General features: G+C 37.1%; 1 protein-coding gene across 2 annotated transcripts; it reads left to right on the top strand.

Annotated features, from left to right (window-relative positions):
* The first annotated feature begins 1,009 nt into the window (after positions 1 to 1,009).
* sdad1 (SDA1 domain containing 1) lies at positions 1,010 to 9,903 on the top strand. 2 transcript variants are annotated; one of them, XM_073871477.1, is made up of 22 exons: positions 1,010 to 1,239; positions 1,604 to 1,708; positions 1,804 to 1,902; positions 2,136 to 2,246; positions 2,336 to 2,407; positions 2,938 to 3,038; positions 3,137 to 3,194; positions 3,694 to 3,768; positions 3,859 to 3,960; positions 4,285 to 4,354; positions 4,477 to 4,580; positions 4,729 to 4,786; positions 6,023 to 6,081; positions 6,459 to 6,535; positions 6,645 to 6,742; positions 8,272 to 8,347; positions 8,445 to 8,572; positions 8,753 to 8,841; positions 8,937 to 9,124; positions 9,247 to 9,331; positions 9,471 to 9,632; positions 9,747 to 9,903. In XM_073871477.1, the coding sequence occupies exons 1-22, from the start codon at positions 1,150 to 1,152 to the stop codon at positions 9,789 to 9,791; spliced, it is 2,052 nt and encodes a 683-aa protein (XP_073727578.1). In that variant the 5' UTR covers positions 1,010 to 1,149; the 3' UTR covers positions 9,792 to 9,903. The 2 variants fall into 2 exon arrangements, with proteins under 2 accessions (XP_073727578.1, XP_073727577.1); XM_073871476.1 differs by having other exon boundaries at positions 1,011 to 1,239; positions 8,750 to 8,841.
* The last annotated feature ends 9,011 nt before the right edge of the window (positions 9,904 to 18,914 follow it).

The raw sequence follows: 18,914 nt of genomic DNA on the forward strand, positions 1-18,914 counted from the left end.
TTTAGGTCGTAGCTGTATTTTATCTAGCCTGACCGCTGGTTTTCATCCTAACCCTAAACCCAACATCTCGCGAGTTTTGACCGCAGCTGTATTCCCTTTAGCCAGAAGCAACGCACGGATGGTTGTCAGGTGGTACTTGTTACTTTTTTAAGGCCGTTTCTCAATCGGAAGGCTCCAGCCTCTGGAGGTCACATATGCAGGCTGCATACGTCATCAAGCCTGGTTTATATGAGTTAACAGAGCATTATATTTGCCAGTCATATGCATATTACAACAATTTACGATTAAATAAGAATAACAGTCAATTTTATAATTGTAAATATTCTGAATAAGATATGCGACCTCCGAAGGCTGCAGCCTGTGGATTGAGAAACGGCTGTTCAGTAACCACAAACGACTGTGATTGGTCCACTCTGTTTAAGTCTGTATAAAACATTTTAATGCTATTGCTGTGAAGCCTTACTCCATTTGTTTCTCAGAAACCAACCTTTGAAATGTATGTATTACACTTGATATATTTTTTTAAAGATAATGTAAAATGTTCCCTAAACAAGATTACTTGAAGCGCCACCTTGTGGAAGACAACTTCTCTCCCATAGGAAACGGTTCAATATCTAGTTGCAAGAAATTGATCAGTATGAAGATCTAGCAACTTTAGGCCTCTACATTTACAACCAATATTACAGATTTTATTAAAAAATAATTGTGATTAAACTTGAAGATTATTATAGTTCGATCTTATATTTAAAATGTGAATATCTAAAATATAACTGACGGTATTTATTTTAATTAAAGTTATTTTATATGAATATTTAAGTATGTCTAAACTTTTATAAATATATATATTTTAAATGTTTAAAGTTTAAACGTTTGAGTTGCAAAAAAACAAACAAACAAACAAACAACACGAAGTCTGCCCATGCAGTGCTCCTCGTCTATGGTGCCCCCAGTGTCCACTAGAGGGCGACAGTTGAAAACATAGCTATACATATCTATGGTTGAAAACGGCAGAATGTCCCTGCGGCTTTCCGTAGTGATTCTCAGACAACATGGCGACCTACTCGTGAGCCACGCTGGTGCTGGATTAATCGAGTTAAGCAAAATAACCTCACTTATCTGACGCTTAGAAGTTTAAGAAATCAGTCAAATATGTCGGGTCGACACAATAACAAGTTACCGACGAACCTCCCGCAGTTACAAAATCTCATCAAGAGGGATCCGAAGTCTTATACGGAGGAGGTAAAGATTTTGTTTACTCTAATGATTACAGCTTTAAAAATGAAAATTCATTAAAATGTCCTTAACTATTTACTTTGACGAGCGAACGAACAAATCCTTTACTATACTTTAGTATTTACTATAGTAAATTGTGGTATGCTGTCGTACATTATGTCAATTGCTACATTTTATTACTGTATAGCCTACTGTAACATCTGGTGTAACGTTATATTAACTATGGTGAGTATGTAAATAAGTTACTGTAGTATTTATTTACTATGGTTAGACTATGTGGTATACTAAACAGTATTTTTTATGTGGGCAGTGTAATGTTCGCAGCTGGTTTATAGATTGTGTTCATTTTCATAATTCGTTGTCATTTCAGTTTTTGCAGCAGTATCGTCACTACCAGTCAAATGTCGAGATCTTCAAACATCAGCCGGATAAACCCAACAAAGATCTGGGTGATCTGGTCATGTTCCTTGCTCAGGTATGAAGGAACTGTCTCTTGTCATAGTTTATTCAAAGACACAGATGCATAAATCGAACAGAAAAATATGTTATAACATAAGTTGTTTTTTCCAGGTTGGACACTGTTACCTGGAAGAGCTGTCAACGTTCCCACAGGAGCTAACAAACCTCCTCCTAAACCACCATACAGTCCTGGAGTCAGACCTTAGAATGGTATGAATAACTTTGATATCATTATTTAACATAACTAGCTTTAAACTAAAATAAAGTGTTTTTTAGTCATCAATTACAGCTTTATTTGCTATTCTACATAACTTCTGAATGACAGTACGGTAGCACACACTTTTATCAGCACCTTGACCAAGGTAGAAATCATATTGATGATGTTTTAGGGTAGGCACTGTTGTGATGAACCTTTTAAAAAAATGCAAACTTGCTTTCTTCAGACGTTTTGTAAAGCCCTCATTCTCCTAAGAAACAAAGATCTGATCAGTCCCACCAGTCTTCTCGAACTCTTCTTCGAGCTCCTGCGCTGTCACGACAAACTTTTGCGAAAGGTTTGTTTTATGATCATATGATTTCCATGTTTTAAGAGTGTCATTTATTGTAAAATTTCCTCCAAATAATTTTTCCTTTGTGTCTTTAGACATTATACACGCATATTGTGAGTGATATCAAAAATATCAATGCCAAGCACAAAAACAACAAATTGAATACGGTAAGTGATTTATAAAGTTTGGTCAATATCACCTCCTTACCCCCTATTTCTGGCACTGTCCCGTGAGCAGGACACCTGAGTTTACGTAAATATTTTGCATGTAAAATTTAATCCATTGCGACAAACTAAATATCGTGAAAAGGTCTGAGAATGTAGTTTAGCAGAAATAATAATGCAGTGAAAGTAAAGTACTAATTTGTGACAAGAGTATGCAGCAAACTATTGACACCTAGTGGCCATTGTTGGTAAAACCACTAAAAGTGTAACGCACCTCATTTATTGTTATAATATTATGTATAAAATATATTCTTTATTGCTTTTAAGTTTTTAATTGTAGTGTCTGGAGGTGAATATATATATATATATATATATAAAATGTTATAGCAGTTTACATTTATTGTAAAAATAAAAATAAAGGGTCATCTTTAAAACAAGACCAACATTAGGGTTCTAGACAAAAAAAATGCACCCCCCCACTAAAAAAGCTCAAGTTTTTAAATATACAATATTTAATACTTGTGCTCTTCTAGACCTTACAGAATTTCATGTACACCATGCTGAGGGATTCGAACCCCATCGCTGCCAAGATCTCTCTTGACGTGATGGTCGAGTTGTACAGAAGAAACATCTGGTAAGTATATGCCTTAAACCAAACTCGTAATGTAATGTGATACCCCGTAACGTGACCTGCAGTAATCACTGTCTTCCATTTTCACATCGTCCAATCAGGAATGACGCTAAAACTGTGAACGTCATCACAACAGCATGTTTCTCCAAAATCACAAAGGTTAGATTTTTTGCATTTTATTTTTATGTCTAACATATAAGTTTGGCAGCCAAATAGAAATGTAGTACATTGGTTTTGACCATATGTGATTAAATTTAAACTGGAGATATATCGGCCAGTAAATGGTATTGGAAGATAAAAGCAATTTTCACACTGCCGACTATTGGACGATAGTTTAAAACGACTGATAGTCATGTCCGATATATCCTGTGAATCAAAAGAGAGCTCAAATTCATTGCTTTTTCTTGTTCTGTGTATAGAAAATACAAAGAAACAACGCTAGTTTATTTTGTACAATATTAATGCTCATTATATAAATAAATACCATTGAGAAAATGTAATTTTCAGAATTTAGTTATTGCAAGTTAATTTAACCACCACCAAACTATCGATATCGGCAAATGTCAGTCTGAATAATCTGCTATCGGAGTTGGTTGGAAAATGTTTATATTGGTGCATCTCTAATCAGACATGTGATGGCTTTCTTGATTCCTCTCAGCTCCTTGTAGCTGGATTGAAGTTTTTCCTGGGAAAAGATGAAGATGAAGCAAAAAACAGTGATTCAGAATCTGAGGTATGTCAGACTTTATCACTTGGACATTTTACTTTTCATTTCATTCTTTGTTTTCTGAATCGGGTCTGGTTTGGTTTTTGTATCTCTGAGGATGAAGGACCAACAGTCAGAGATCTTATGGTCAGATATTCCACGGGTAAGAAGACGTCCAAAAATAAGAAGAAAATGGAAAAAGCCATGAAAGTTCTGAAGGTATTCAAGCTCTAGTGTTTTTTTTTTACTAATAAATGTAACCACGAAACCAAATTGTCATTTGTGAACTATCCGAGGGTGCAAAAAAATCAAAATATCAGATATTAATATATTTACAGTAGAATATTTACAAAATATCTTTATGAAACATAATCTTTACTTAACATCCCAATGATTTTTGGCACAAAAAAAAGATAATTGTGACCCATACAATGTATTGTTGGCTATTGCTACCAATGTACCCCTGCGACTTGTGACTGAAAATCGACAAGTACAAGCACGAAACCAGTTTCAGAGCTGAAAATTGTCTTTTTCTTTTCCCAGAAACATAAAAAGAAGAAAAAAGTCGAGGTCTTTAATTTCTCTGCTATACACTTGATCCATGATCCACAGGGTAAGACCAATCTTCATCATATATGAAAGCACAATACACCCTTGCAGGTCTTATCTACAAGCTCTTATTGATGTGTAACATTACACTAAACATCAGATGAGTGATCCGTTTGTGTTTTTTAGATTTTGCAGAGAAGTTGTTGAAGCAGTTGGAGAGTTCAAATGAGCGTTTTGAGGTGAAGATCATGTTGATGGAGCTCATCTCTAGACTTGTGGGAATTCATGAGGTAATCTCACCTCTTTCTATGTACCAAATTGTGCCCCTATACATTGAGATTGGGTATGTATTTTTTTGAAAAGCAAGTTTTAGTTTAGCTAAAATTATTACTATAACTATAATTGAATTTCTTTTTTTTTTCCTTTTTTTATTTACAGCTTTTCTTATTTAACTTCTACCCATTCGTCCAGCGGTTTCTTCAGCCGCACCAAAGAGGTAAATATATAGGTCATGATAGATGATTATGGCCTTCTGTCTCTTAAGCAAATTAATCAAGAAATTGAAAGTCATTTAAAGGGCCCATATTATGCAAAACCCAATTTTAAAAGGTGTTAATGGACATTCCACTGTTTTAAAAAAAAAGCTCATTTCCAAGTTCCCCTAGAGTTAAACATTTGATTCTTACCGTTTTGGAATCCATTCAGCTGATCTCCGGGTCTGGCACTACCACTTTTAGCATAGCTAAGCATAATCCATTGAATCTGATTAGACCATTAGCAATGATATTACATAGTGCCCGAAAATAGTCCCCTGCTATTGAAAGATACTAAGGGGACTGTTTTCGGGCAGTGCGTAATATCATTGCGCCTCCTGCAGCCATGTTACATCAGCAAAGTCTTTGATTATTACGCCAGTTTGAGAGTATAGTTCCTAGCCATATCGGCATAGGAAATCATAACTTTTAATTTTCCGTTGGTCTTAGTACATGATGTAACTACAGAAGAGTCAAGTTTTAAATAAGAAAAATATCAAAACTCTTTGGTTATTTTTGAGCACAATGCTAATGGTCTAATCAGATTCAATGGATTGTGCTAAGCTATGCTAAAAGTGGTACCGCCAGACGCAAAGATCGGCTGAATGGATTTCAAGACGGTAAAGATCAAATGTTTAACTTAGAGGAGCTGGAAAATTCGCATATTTTCAAAAAACTGGAGTGTCCCTTTAAGGTTAGGATATAAATGTGTTTGTACCACCCTACAATAAAAAAAAACCTTTTTTAATTCCCATTAAACCAAAGCAGTCTAATTAGACTTTTGATTCTCTTGTTAATATGAGGTCACACTGATAAAGCCCCGCCCACATCCACTGAATGACTATCCTGCGTTACCATAGTTTCCACCCTCAGCCAGATGTACGCTGTCCACCATTTCTAAATATTGTCTCGGACCGTTTCGACAGGAATCAGATCTATTTTAATTAATCTCATTTGGTAAGGAAGTGAGAAACAGTTGCTCATTTGCATTTAAAGGTACAGCGCGTTATTGCTCCCACCCAAATAGGGGCATTTTGGACATGCTATAATATATTATCTGTGGGATACTTTGAGCTAAAACCTCAGACATATTCTGGGCAAACCTCGGGCTTATATTACTTCTTGTAAAAACGGGCATAATACTGTAGGTGGCCTTTAAGATCTTCAGCCTGCTGAAGTTATGCTTCTCTTTCTTTTAGAGGTGACGAAGATTTTGTTGTGTGCTGCCCAGTCGTCTCATCAGTTGGTTCCTCCAGAGGTATGAACTTAAAGGAACAGTATGTAGGATTGTGGCCAAAACTTGTAGTGCAATCACAAAACTTGTGGCTAAAACTGGTACTGCAATCACACAACTGGTGGCCAATACACAAAATGACAACATAAACATCAGTTGAGGGCTGCAACTCCACTTTTTAAATGACAATATCCTGGCCAGACCACTGTTGTCAATGATATAAGTATTTGAAATGAAAATGATTTCTTAATATCTAGTGACATATCAGGGCCATTTTATGATTAATTGATAAAAATTTCTTACATACTGTTCCTTTAATCCTCAGGTCTTTGTTGTGATGACAGTAAAATAAGACAAAAAAGATGATGTTTAAATCTGATTTCGTCTTGTTACAATTACAGATCATTGAGCCTGTAATCATGACCATTGCCAATAACTTTGTAACGGACAGAAATTCTGGAGAGGTCATGACAGTTGGGTAGGCGCTTATCTTAAATCCTAGTGAAATGTTATTTTTTAATACAGTATGTTACAAATTTATGATGTTTAAAAAATGCTGATCTGAAATCAATCTCAAACGCTCGCAGAATCAACGCTATCAAAGAAATGGTCGCCCGCTGTCCTCTATCCATGTCGGAAGACCTTCTGCAAGATCTCGCACAGTATAAATCTCACAAAGATAAAAGTATGTCACTTCTTTGATAACTATATGTGCATTGATCCAATTCAAACTATTATTATTTAACCTCTTAAACCCTGAGGACCCAGTCCCGGGTACAAAATTTCGTATTTTGACTCAAATAAAATATTCTTTTAATCTTTAATGGTCCATCATGGACCCCAGTAACACATATGAGATACTGTTTGAAAGCTTAGACTCTCTACTTTCTCCAGATATGCATCACTTTGAGAAATCTTTTACTGTAAGAAAGTTATTTACACTTAATTTACACTATCACCCCCCCCATAATTTTTTATATGATTTAATATTCACATATTTCATATTTTTCAAGTATGACAAACATTAGCAAGTCTTATATCAACTGAAAGCTCTCATTCTCAGGAATAAGGCTACAGCGTTATTTTTGTTCTATTATCAACACATATGCAACAATAGTTGAATGAATAATAAGGTAAAAAATCGTCTTTTGTAAACATATGGGAAAATCGAGTGTGGACTGCCTCAGATAGCACATATAGCCACAAATGATACACCATCTTTTCTCTTAGGTCCTACTCTAAAAAATGAGTCCATTCACAGCATTTTCTTAGGTTGTGTGCATGAATAATCCCTTGTTATTTATTATATGTCCAATACAAAAAATTAATATTTATATGAAAAATGTATTTTCGGACACTTCAGTAAAATGAAAATAACTTTTGAATGCGACATGCTAAAGAGATCATTCTTTTTTTGGGTGTTTACTGTCTGCTGCTGGTAACAACCAGAACTGTCTGCAGTCTGCTAGAGCACCCAGAACCAGAGTTATACACTATCAGAGGCAGTATTTACAACATATAAAAAGAAAATTAGGTGTTTCCTCATATGAAAAACAACATAAATAACACTATTTGTCACAAACAGCAGCTTTTTATGTAACTTCAAAGGGTTTTCTTTAAAATGATATAAAGCAATTGCATTTATTCCACTATATGTGGTTATGGGAGCACTTCAAATGTTTTTTGGCAGAAATTTAACTCCATAAGCGTATTATTCCTCCCATCAGTTGGAGTAAAATAACTTTTGCATAGATTATGATAGAGAAAAAAATCTTTTTTCCTCTGTAAGCTGGCAATTGCTGGAATCAAACAAAACTGTCTGCAGGGAGCTGAGGCACTCAGGGCCAGAGTTATACACTTTTAAATAAAAACTTTAGAAAAAAAACATCAAAAAGCGCCTATTTATTTTTGTGTTTATTAGAGGACTGACATCACATACAACCATGTTTAGCACTTTCAACAGTGTTTTATGTAATTTCAAAGGGTTTCCTGTAAAATGATACCAAACATTTGTATGTAAACCTCTGCATGTGGGTATGGGAAGCTTTTGAAATTGGGTAGGCCAAATCCAGGCGAAAATCCCCAAAATAGCTTCAGGGTGGAAGAAGTTAAAAAAATTAAAGCATATATTGTATAATACATTGGATCATTCAGCCTTTAAAATAATTACCTTACAGAATTAACACTATTCATCAAATTGAATTTGTCTTCCAGATGTTGTGATGTCTGCCAGAGGTCTTATCCAACTCTTCAGAGATTTGAATCCACAAATGCTACACAAAAGAGACAGGGGGAGCCTGAGTTAAATCCTCTGTCAGGCACACAAAATAATACCAATCAAATAATAACAATCATATCTGGCTAACGTTTGCACAATTGTGTTATCAGGGGAGGCCCACAGAAGCCTCTAAGGATGCCAAGATCCAGAATTATGGCCAACTGGAGGCTAGGGACTACATCCCTGGAGCTGAGGTGCTGGAGGTGGAGAAGACGGCTGAGGAAGAGGATGATGAAGGTATGAGAGTAGGCGCTAGCTTTGTCATGCCATGTCGTTTTTTTTTACATTTTAACATTATGTAAGAAAAGCTTTAGGTTATAATTATTTCGTTTTGCACTACTTTTTTGTTTCATTCATAATAATTCCTGCTCCTTCTCTTCTTTGATCCATTAACGATTCCTCGTACCGTCACAGAAGGCTGGGAGAGCGCCAGCATGAGTGAGGATGATGAAGATGGAGAATGGGTGAATGTGCATCACTCATCCGATGAAGATCAAACAGAAGTGGTAACGGTCTTCTCATTCTATGATCTGATACTTTGTTTTGATTGTAAATAACTGAATGATGCAGATTGAGCCGTGCTGCCTGTTTTATGTCCCAGGCTGAGAAATTACAAAGCATCCCGGAGGACGAGCGCAAGGCCAAGGCCGCCATGGTCAGCACCAGCCGACTCCTCACGCAGGACGATTTCAAAAAGATCCGCATCGCCCAGATGGCCAAAGAGGTCAATTCCGCACCCGGCAAGGGTCAGAAGAGGAAGAACGAGGACGATGATGAAGAGAACGAGAGGTAGATTTTAAGATTTCTCTTAATTGACGAGATAATTTGTCAATGGCGGGAAAAGGGTTAATAACTTTTTATTATATGAACTGTAATTATTAAACTGAAAATATACATTTTAAATTTATCAGAGGGGAGATACTCAGTCTGAGAGACATTGAACGTCTTCACAAGAAACCAAAATCTGATAAAGAAACTCGACTGGCAACAGCATTGGTGAGTTAATCGTGATATACTAGATATTTCCACAGACATTTTAACATGAAGGCTCAAAATATTTATAAAGAAGTAAAAAACAAATGATGCACAATAATCACATACTGTATGTTTTCCTTTTACTAAACAATTTTTACAGGCTGGGAGAACAGACAGAAAAGAGTATATAAAGAAGAGAAGTAAACTGAACCCATACGCCAGCACCAGTAACAAGGAGAAGAAACGAAAGAAGAACTTCATGATGATGAGATACAGTCAGGACGTGAGGACCAAAGGCAAGCGCTCCTTCAGAGACAAACAGGTGAGCTCCAAAACTCCTCAGCATTTCAGGTTGTAGATGTAGTACTACTAGATGTTGTTGTGTGTACATTTCGATACAATAGCGTTTTTAAAATTTCTTTACTTTTCCTTTTAGATCGCATTGAGAGACGCTCTACTGAAGAAAAGAAAATACAAGTAACACAATCTGGACCATGTGAGGACCTTTATGTGTACAGAAGATGCTTGTGATATAAGATGTCTTTGGCTGTGCTCACTGTCATGTTGTCGTAAATAAATTTTAAATAATTGAATATTTCTTGCATTTTTTTTTTTCTGTATAATGTAGTCATGTTTTAAAATATAAAAAATATACAGGTTGAAGTCCATACCTCACCACACATAACAGGGGCCATGGCACAATACTTTTTTTAAGATGTCAAATAAATCTTTGGTGTCCCCAGAGCACATAATGGGAAGTTTTTGCTCAAAACACCATATAAATAATTTAATATATCATGTTAAAATTGACACTTTGTAGGTGTGTGCAAAAATGTGCCATTTTGGGTGTGTCCTTTAAAATGCAAATGAACTGATGAATTTCAAACACTGATCACAATGATGGTGGTTTGTTGCAATTAAAACTTAATTGTGCTTTTCTCTGCACTAAATGGCAGTGCTGTGGTTGGATAGTGCAGATTAAGGGGTGGTATATTATTATAATAAGAGCTCCTTATAAGCAGAGCCAAATTTCAATTACCTATTTTTTCATGTGCTTGTAGAGAATGGTTTACCAAAACTAAGTTACTGGGTTGATATTTTTTGATAGAAGCAGTGGGGACCAAATCATAGCACTTAAACATGGAAAAGGTCAGATTTTCATGCCATGGCCCTTTTAAAAATTTCTAAAACCGGCATTGAATTAAACAAGTCATCCCGATGCTCCAGAGTGTCACAGAATAAGTGAAAGCATACAACCATGCAACCGTGCAATCTGTAATTTAACGCACAAATAAATGCAACTCATTGGCGTTGACTTGCATTTTGTTTCATGTTGCACCATCACTTGACATATTGGCTTAAGTATAAAAAAGATCAAACATTAGCACTTCTAGTTTAGTTATTGTTTTTGTTTGCAAATACAACCAAATTGTTTTTTTTATTTGTACACTAAATTGCATATTTAAATAAATAGTTTGAACAATATAGTTAATGTTATGTGATTTAACATTCTACATAAAGGTTTGAGTAGGCCTACATAAAAATATCTTGAAATGCTGATTTAATAATATCTGGCATGACTATAGTATAATGCATGACTAACTGTGGGTTTACACCAGATGCGATTCAATGATTTGCGCGAGTAGATTACATAAGTCAATGCAAAGACGCGATCAGACGCGTCCTCGCGTGGGGCGATGCGAATGACGCGATATGGGTGGAGCATTTGCTGTGAAAACCCGCGCTATTCGCCTCAAGCGCATCTTCGCTAAAGGTGAAAATATTCAACTCGAGCAAAAAAGTTGCATGACACGTAGTTAACTCTTTCCCCGCCATTGACGAGTTATCTCGTCAATCTGCAATACCGCTATTATCCACCAGGTGGATCAAGAGAAAACGCTTCCCCGCCAATGACGAGTATTTCCGTCTTTCCGCAATACCGCTATTATCCACTAGGTGGCGCACTTCCGCAACTTATAAAACCCGGAAGTATTGCCCTAGGGCAAACAGCTGTATGTCCGTGTATGTTTTTAAAGATTGCCCTGCATCTGATCTATATTAAAAGTCCTTCACAAAAATTGAATTATCTCAGCTTTTTGCTCAAAATTTGGTGTTTTTAATGAAACCTACCCATATTTGAGAGGTGATAAAAACAGAACACATATAGGTAGGATGAAACAGATTTTTTCTGTTTGAAAGCAGAGGGTCTGTTCTTTTAATTCATATATTGTATGTTTATATATTTAAAAAGGAGCATTTTCTGGAAGGCATTAAACTTTTGTGAAAATCATGAAAAATGCTGGCGGTGATCCAGCGAGTAATCTAGAGCAAGCGATGCGATTGCACACTTCGCGTTTGGTGTAAGACCAGGGGCCTCGTGTATAAAGCATGCCTACGCACAAAACAGGGCTGGAAACGTGTGTACGCCAGTTCCCACGCAAAGGTTGTGATTTATAAAAAAACAAACTTGACAGGAGAATGGGCTTGCAAGGTGGGATATTAGGATGATTCATGTACGCACACTTGCAGGTGATCTGTGATTTATAAAGGGAACATTACTTTGCATTATAAGTCTTCATAATTTTTGGTGTATGCCATTTTTGGCTTTTGTGCGTATGTAGACTTTTAGTAAGAATCCTACGCGCAGTTTAATACAGGAGGCCCCAGGGGCCTCATTTATAAATCGTGCGTACGCACAGATTTGATTGTAAAGTGTGCGTACGCAAAAATCCATGGGAACTTTCTTTGACGTGGCACTTTTGCTTGTCCGATTGCTGCAGTTTTTTGGACATATAAGCCATTCTTGCTGCTCAAAATGGATTTCAACTTTGACAGACACTTTTTTATGGGTCAATGACATTAATAAGACATTGTTTAAAGGCGGAGTTCTGACACAGCTTAGCTGCGCACAAGTTCAAGATCAATTGCAATTTATAGATTTCACATCTGAAAGAAAGCCCGTACGTTCTGTTTATGAATCACACATACGCATTTTCGATAAAATGTAGCATTTTAAAAAATAATTTGAATTGAACGATCAATAAGAAAGGCAGGACTATTGAAAGTGCATCAGTAACCAATAAATGAGGAAAACCTGTATAGAAATGAGAATAATGGGTAAATAGAAAACACAGACTGGAGTGAAAATTTTCGCTGGTGATTTACTGACAAGGCGAGCAGTAAGAAACATGGGTGGAAAATCAAATTTCCATAACAAACCACGCAATTTAGGACACAACATTAAGCTTGAAATAATGGCACAGGGCATCACAGCAAGAAGGTCCCGTTTCGAGCTCCGGTTGGTCAGAAGGCCTTTCCGTGTGGAGTTTGCATATTTTCCCTATGTCACACAAAGGTATGACTGACACAGAGAGCATTTTTTACAGAAATTGGCAAAAAACAGCCACAGATGCAAAACAAACATGTAAATTGGTGGGCTCTAATGCTCACACAGGTGCGTACACACACACACACACACACACACACACAGGCTCACACAAAGTCACAGTAAAACTTTCACGTACATAAAGACACAAACAAACGTGCACACACACACTTACATCCAGTCAAATTTCTGTGCATCAAAAACTACAAAAAATTTTACTATTTTAATAATATTTAGTTTTAATGTCCTTTCTAATGTTTATATATAAATAAATTCACAAAATGTATCAATAAAGTAGTGATTTGAGCAGTCTGCCACATCCAGTAAAATGAATGGGTCTCTATGGGCATCTGCTGGTCGAAATTATTGATTTCCTAAACTGTAATTCTTTTATGTTTTTTTCTAAACACCTGATGGCCGAATTCAACACATAAGATCTAGATCAATATCTAAAAACAATTTAAATCAAATTTAGATCATAATTTATGCTAATTTACACAAAAAATATATTTTACAGGCAAGCTAATGGTGTACTTGAGGAATTGAGTGGTGAACGGGTACCAAAGTACTTCATATCTCTCAAAACACAGCATTAATGTATAGATGGGAGGTGAGGTCAACAACAACAAAAAAGATTACACATAAAAAAAATCATACGTTTTGTGTCTGAAAGGGAAACTAGTTGTTTTTAAATCTGGCCAATAATATAAATAATATCGTATATATGATAAATAAATATGTAAAAGAAATATAAAAAATATCTATATATATAAGTCTTTCTTACAATTTCTAATAATCTTAAAGGGATAATTCACCCAAAATTAATGTTGTTCCAAACCTGTAGAAATTTCTTTTTTTTTCTAACGAGAAAAAAGAAGATAAGAAGATATTTTAATAAATGATGGTAAGCACAGCTGATTGTAACCATTGACTCCATAGTAGATAAACAAATGTTATGGGATTCAACGGGTACTGTCAACTGTGTGCTTACCATCATTTATCAAAATATCTTCTTCATCATTTATCACAATATTTCCATAATATCTGTTTTCCTACTATGGAAGTTAGTGGTTACAATCAGTTGTGTCCTTAACATCATGTATCAAAATATCTTCTTTTGTGTTCATCAAAAATAAATATTCAGGTTTAAAACAACAGGAGCGTGAGTAAATGATGACAGAATTTTCATTTTTAGGTGAATTATCTCTTTAATAGCGACATTCTTATTTTTAATTTTCAAAAACAACAAAATTTCCATAACTTGGGAAGAGTTTGAGTCTTAGGTGCTATTCAAACACCAGTCTGCTGGTGCTTATCTCACTTTGTCATTTCCTGAAAACAGTGTTTAAATACGAATGTCTTGTAAGATCATCTTTATAATAACCTTTTAGAAAACAAAATAACCTTTCAGAAACATCAGAAATGTCTTTTTCGTGTTATTGCGATAGATAAACAGAGATTCATCCCTCACTTAAACAACTTTGATAAATGATCTGTGTATGATATTTGCATGTGTCATGACCAGTACATTATTATAAGAGTTGTGTCAGTCTGCAAAACATCTCCAGATATTTCAAACTGCGTCTTTCATCCAGTGGGTTCATCTTATTTATTGTTGTTGGCAGCGAGACATGGAGAAATTTGAGAACTTCACAGTTTTCCAGCCGCATATGCAACCAAATATTTCATTACAGGCAAACTATCCCTTGGGCAGGACTTTTGTTTTGAGCTTCAATTTCATATTTGGACCTCCGCTACATGGCTACGTTCTGTGGCTTCTCGTGACTGGAAAAAGAATCGAATCAGAGTTTCTAAACCTGAATGTCTCTGTCTGTGAGATCATTATCTCTCTCTCTTCTCTCTTGACTTTATTGGAGATGACATTTCAGGAACTCTCCGCATGGTCGAAATTCTCAGTAGGATTGCTGACCACCGGCCGAGCTTTGTTTCAGTGTCTAATCTGTGTCGAGCGTTACCTGGCTGTGGTTCATCCTGTAACCTTTCTGAAGTACAAACCTCTCAGATATAAAGTCATCTGCTGCACGGCTGCCTGGATCATCAGTCTTGGTTTCTGTGTCTTTACCATGTTTACTGTGGTGTCACACGATAATATTTATATGTATTGTTTAATGCTTCCGTTTTTAATTTTCCTGATGATAAACATGTTTTGTTGTGTGGCTGTTCTCAAAGCTCTGAAGCAGTCAGGACCAGGAGAGAGAGGGAAAGAGAAAGAGGAGGAAAACCACATGAAGAGAAGAGCGTTTTATCTCATTCTCATAACTACTATCAGCACGGTTATCCTGTTTCTCCCAACAATTATTACAGGAGGTCTCTATATGTTTTTTAAACTTAATGTTTCCTCACTTGTTGGCTTTATGTGTTTAATTCTGTCTGGTTTTGTGCAGCCTGTTTTGTATCTTCATAGAACTGGAAAATTGCTTTTTTGTTCAAACTGCAGTAATAGCATTGCCAAGTAACATTAAAATGGTAACCATTAATATTAGTGCATTACTACATTATTATTATTGATAGTGTTGTCATTACTGTAAATACTGTTAAACTGGTAAATGAATAGTAAAGCCGATTTAATGATGTATAAAATTAATATTAGACTGAAATGTGAGTTTTATTTTTATATCTTGTTTTTGAGATAATTTAAGGGCAAAGCAAACTTATAAAGACACAAGTTATATAGACACGCCTCTTTTTTGACAATATTTATTTTGTTTATTGCAGTAGGTGGATTGAATTCTTGAGTTGATTGTGTTGAATTGAACTCGTTTTTATTTATTTATTTCCGGTTGAGGAGGAAAAGGGAACTTGTTAAAAGGTTGTTAAAAGGGTTTTCAGATAGCTTTAAAAAACCTTTGAAGTGCTATTAGTTAATAAATCATATATTCTTAAACCATCTTTATATACTGTATGTGACATTCTGCATAATAATGACAATAAAAAATAAACTCTGTAGAGCATTGGTGGTTTATCCTGTAACCTGTCTGTCTGTATGTCTCTTTGTCTCCCTGTTTGTCTCTTTCTCTCTGTCTGTCTGTCTTCCTGTCTGTATGTCTTACTGTCTATCTATCTATCTGTATGTCTTCCTTTCTTTCTGTCTCCCTGTCTATCTATCTCTCTCTCTCTCTCTCTCTCTCTCTCTCTCTCTCTCTCTGCCTGTGTGTATATCTGTCTTTTACCCTTTCTGGTTATCTATCTGTCTGTCTTCCTTTTTGTCTGTCTGTATCTGTCCCTCTGACTGTCCCTTTGTTTGTCTGTCTATCTATCTGTCCATCTGTCACTCTATCTATCTATTCTTCTGTCTCCCTCTTTGTCTGTCTTCCTTTCTCTCTGTCTATCTGTCCCTCTGCCTGTCTACAGATCTGTCTTTCACCATGTCTGGCTATGTGTCTGTATCTATCCGTCTGGATGTCTATCCATCTGCCTGTCCATCTGTCCCTCTGTCTGTCTTTATATCTGTCTTTCACCCTGTTTGGCTATCTATCTGTCTAGCCATTTGCCTATCCATCTGTCCCTCTATCTGTCTGTATATCTGTCTTTCACCATGTCTGGCTATCTGTCTGTCTCCCTGTCTGTCTGCATCTATCCATCTGTCCCTGTTTATCCGTCCCTCTGTCTGTCTATGTATATCTCTCTCCATGTCTGTCTGTCTCCCTTTCTATTTGTCTTCTATCTGTCTCCATGTCTGTCTGTCTGTCTGTCTGTCTGTCTGTCTGTATATCTGTCTATTACCCTGTCTGGCAACAGTATCTATCTCTCTCCCTGTTTGCCTGTCTGTCTATCCATTTGCCTGTCCATCTGTCTATCTATATATCTGCCTTTCACCATGTCTGGCTATCTGTATCTATCCGTCTGTCTGTCCCTCTGTCTTTATATCTGTCTTTCACATTGTTTGGTTATCTGTTTGTCTATCCATTTGCCTGTCCATCTGTCTATCTATCTATCTGTCTGTATATCTGTATTTCACCATGTCTGGCTATCTGTCTGTCCCTCTGTCTGTCTGTATATCTGTCTTTCACCCTATCTGGCTATTTGTCTGTATATCCATTTGCCTATCCATCTGTCCCTCTATCTGTCTGTATATCTGTCTTTCACCATGTCTGGCTATCCGTCTGTCTGCATCTTTCCATCTTTCCCCCTGCCTGTTCCTCTGTCTGTCTATATATCTGTCTTTCACCCTATCTGGCTATTTGTCTGTCTATCCATTTCCCTGTCCATCTGTACATCTATCTGTCTGTATATCTGTCTTTCACCATGTCTGGCTATCCGTCTGTCTCCCTGTCTGTCTGTATCTATCAATTTGACTCCCGGTCTGTCTGCATCTTTCCACCTTTCCCACTGCTTGGCTATCTGTCTGTCTATCCGTCCACTTGTCAATCTGTCCCTTTGTCTGTCTATATATCTGTCTTTCACCATGTCTGGCTATTTGTCTGTATCTATCCATCTGTCCCTGGTCTTTTTGTCTATCTATCCATCCAGCCATCCATCCACCTGTTTGGCTTTCTGTCTGTCTATCAATTTCCCTGTCCATCTGTCCCTCTATCTGTCAGTATATCTGTCTTTCACCATGTCTGGCTATCTGTCTGTCTCCCTGTCTGTCTGCAGCTATCCATCTGTCCCCGTTTATCCGCCCCTCTGTCTGTCTGTCTGTATATCTCTCTCTCTCCATGTCTGTCTGTCTCCCTTTCTATGTGTCTTCCCTTCTATCTGTCTTTATGTCTGTATATCTGTCTGTTACCCTGTCTGGCAACAGTATCTATCTCTCTCCCTGTTTGCCTGTCTGTCTATCCATCTGCCTGTCCATCTGTCTGCCTTTCACCATGTCTGGCTATCTGTATCTATCCGTCTGTCTGTCTGTCTATCCATCTGCCTGTCCCTATGTCTGTCTGTATATCTGTCTTTCACAGTGTCTGGCTATCTGTCTCCCTGTCTGTCTGTCCCTCTGTCTGTCTATATATCTGTCTTTCACCCTATCTGGCTATTTGTCTGTATATCAATTTGCCTTTCCATCTGTACGTCTATCTGTCTGTATATCTGTCTTTCACCATGTCTGGCTATCTGTCTGTCTCCCTGTCTGTCTGTATCTATCAATTTGTCTCCCGGTCTGTCTGCATCTATCCATCTTTCCCCCTGTTTGGCTATCTGTCTGTCTATCCGTCCACTTGTCAATCTGTCCCTTTGTCTGTCTATATATCTGTCTTTCACCATGTCTGGCTATTTGTCTGTATCTATCCATCTGTCCCCTGTCTTTCTGTCTATCCATCCAGCCATCCATCCACCTGTTTGGCTATCTGTCTGTCTATCAATTTCCCTGTCCATCTGTCCCTCTATCTGTCTGTATATCTGTCTTTCACCATGTCTGGCTATCTGTCTGTCTCCCTGTCTGTCTGTATCTATCCATTTGTCTCTCGGTCTGTCTGCATCTATCCATCTTTCCCCCTGTTTGGCTATCTGTCTGTCTATCCGTCCACTTGTCAATCTGTCCCTTTGTCTGTCTATATATCTGTCTTTCACCATGTCTGGCTCTTTGTTTGTATCTGTCCATCTGTCCCCTGTATTTCTGTCTATCTATCCATCCATCCATCCATCCACCTGTCCCTCTATCTGTCTGTATATCTGTCTTTCACCCTATTTGGCTATCTGTCTGCCCCTCCATCTCTTTGTATATCTGTCTGTCTGGATCTATCTAACTGTCCGCCTGTCCATCTGTCCCTCACCATGTCTGGCTATCCGTCTGTATCTATCCGTCCATCCGTCTGTCTGTCCATTTGTCTCCCACTCTGTCTGTATCATTTAATCTGTCCTTCTGTCTGTCTATCCATTCCCCTGTCCCTCTGTTTGTCAGTATATCTGTCTTTCACCATGTCTGGCTATCTGTCTGTCTCCCTGTCGGTCTGCATCTATCCATCTGTCCCCCTGTCTGTCCATCCCTCTGTCTCACTGTATATCTGCCTTTCACCTTGTCTGGCTATCTATCTGCCTCCATGTCTGTCTCCCTGTCTGGCTATCTATCTGTATCCATGTCCGTCTGTCTGTATATTTGCCTTTCACCCTGTCCGTCTGTCTGTCAGTATTTATCTCTCCCCCTGTTTGCTTGTCTGTCTGTCTATCATTGCCAGTACTGCATTTCTATCTTTTAAGAGACATCATGGTGCAACTTCTAAATGTTTTTTTTCCTAATGAATAAATGAACTCTTTAACGTGATA

Source organism: Misgurnus anguillicaudatus, chromosome 9, assembly GCF_027580225.2.
Source record: "Misgurnus anguillicaudatus chromosome 9, ASM2758022v2, whole genome shotgun sequence".
In the NCBI taxonomy this organism is placed as follows: Eukaryota; Metazoa; Chordata; class Actinopteri; order Cypriniformes; family Cobitidae; genus Misgurnus; species Misgurnus anguillicaudatus.

Excerpts from the sequence above, each read along its gene's own strand:
- sdad1 (XM_073871476.1), top strand. The coding sequence starts at position 1,150 with ATGTCGGGTCGACACAATAACAAGTTACCGACGAACCTCCCGCAGTTA. Across the intron at positions 4,355-4,476 it reads CTTGATCCATGATCCACAGG|ATTTTGCAGAGAAGTTGTTG; the intron begins GTAAGACCAATC and ends TGTGTTTTTTAG. Across the intron at positions 8,573-8,749 it reads TGAGGAAGAGGATGATGAAG|AAGGCTGGGAGAGCGCCAGC; the intron begins GTATGAGAGTAG and ends GTACCGTCACAG.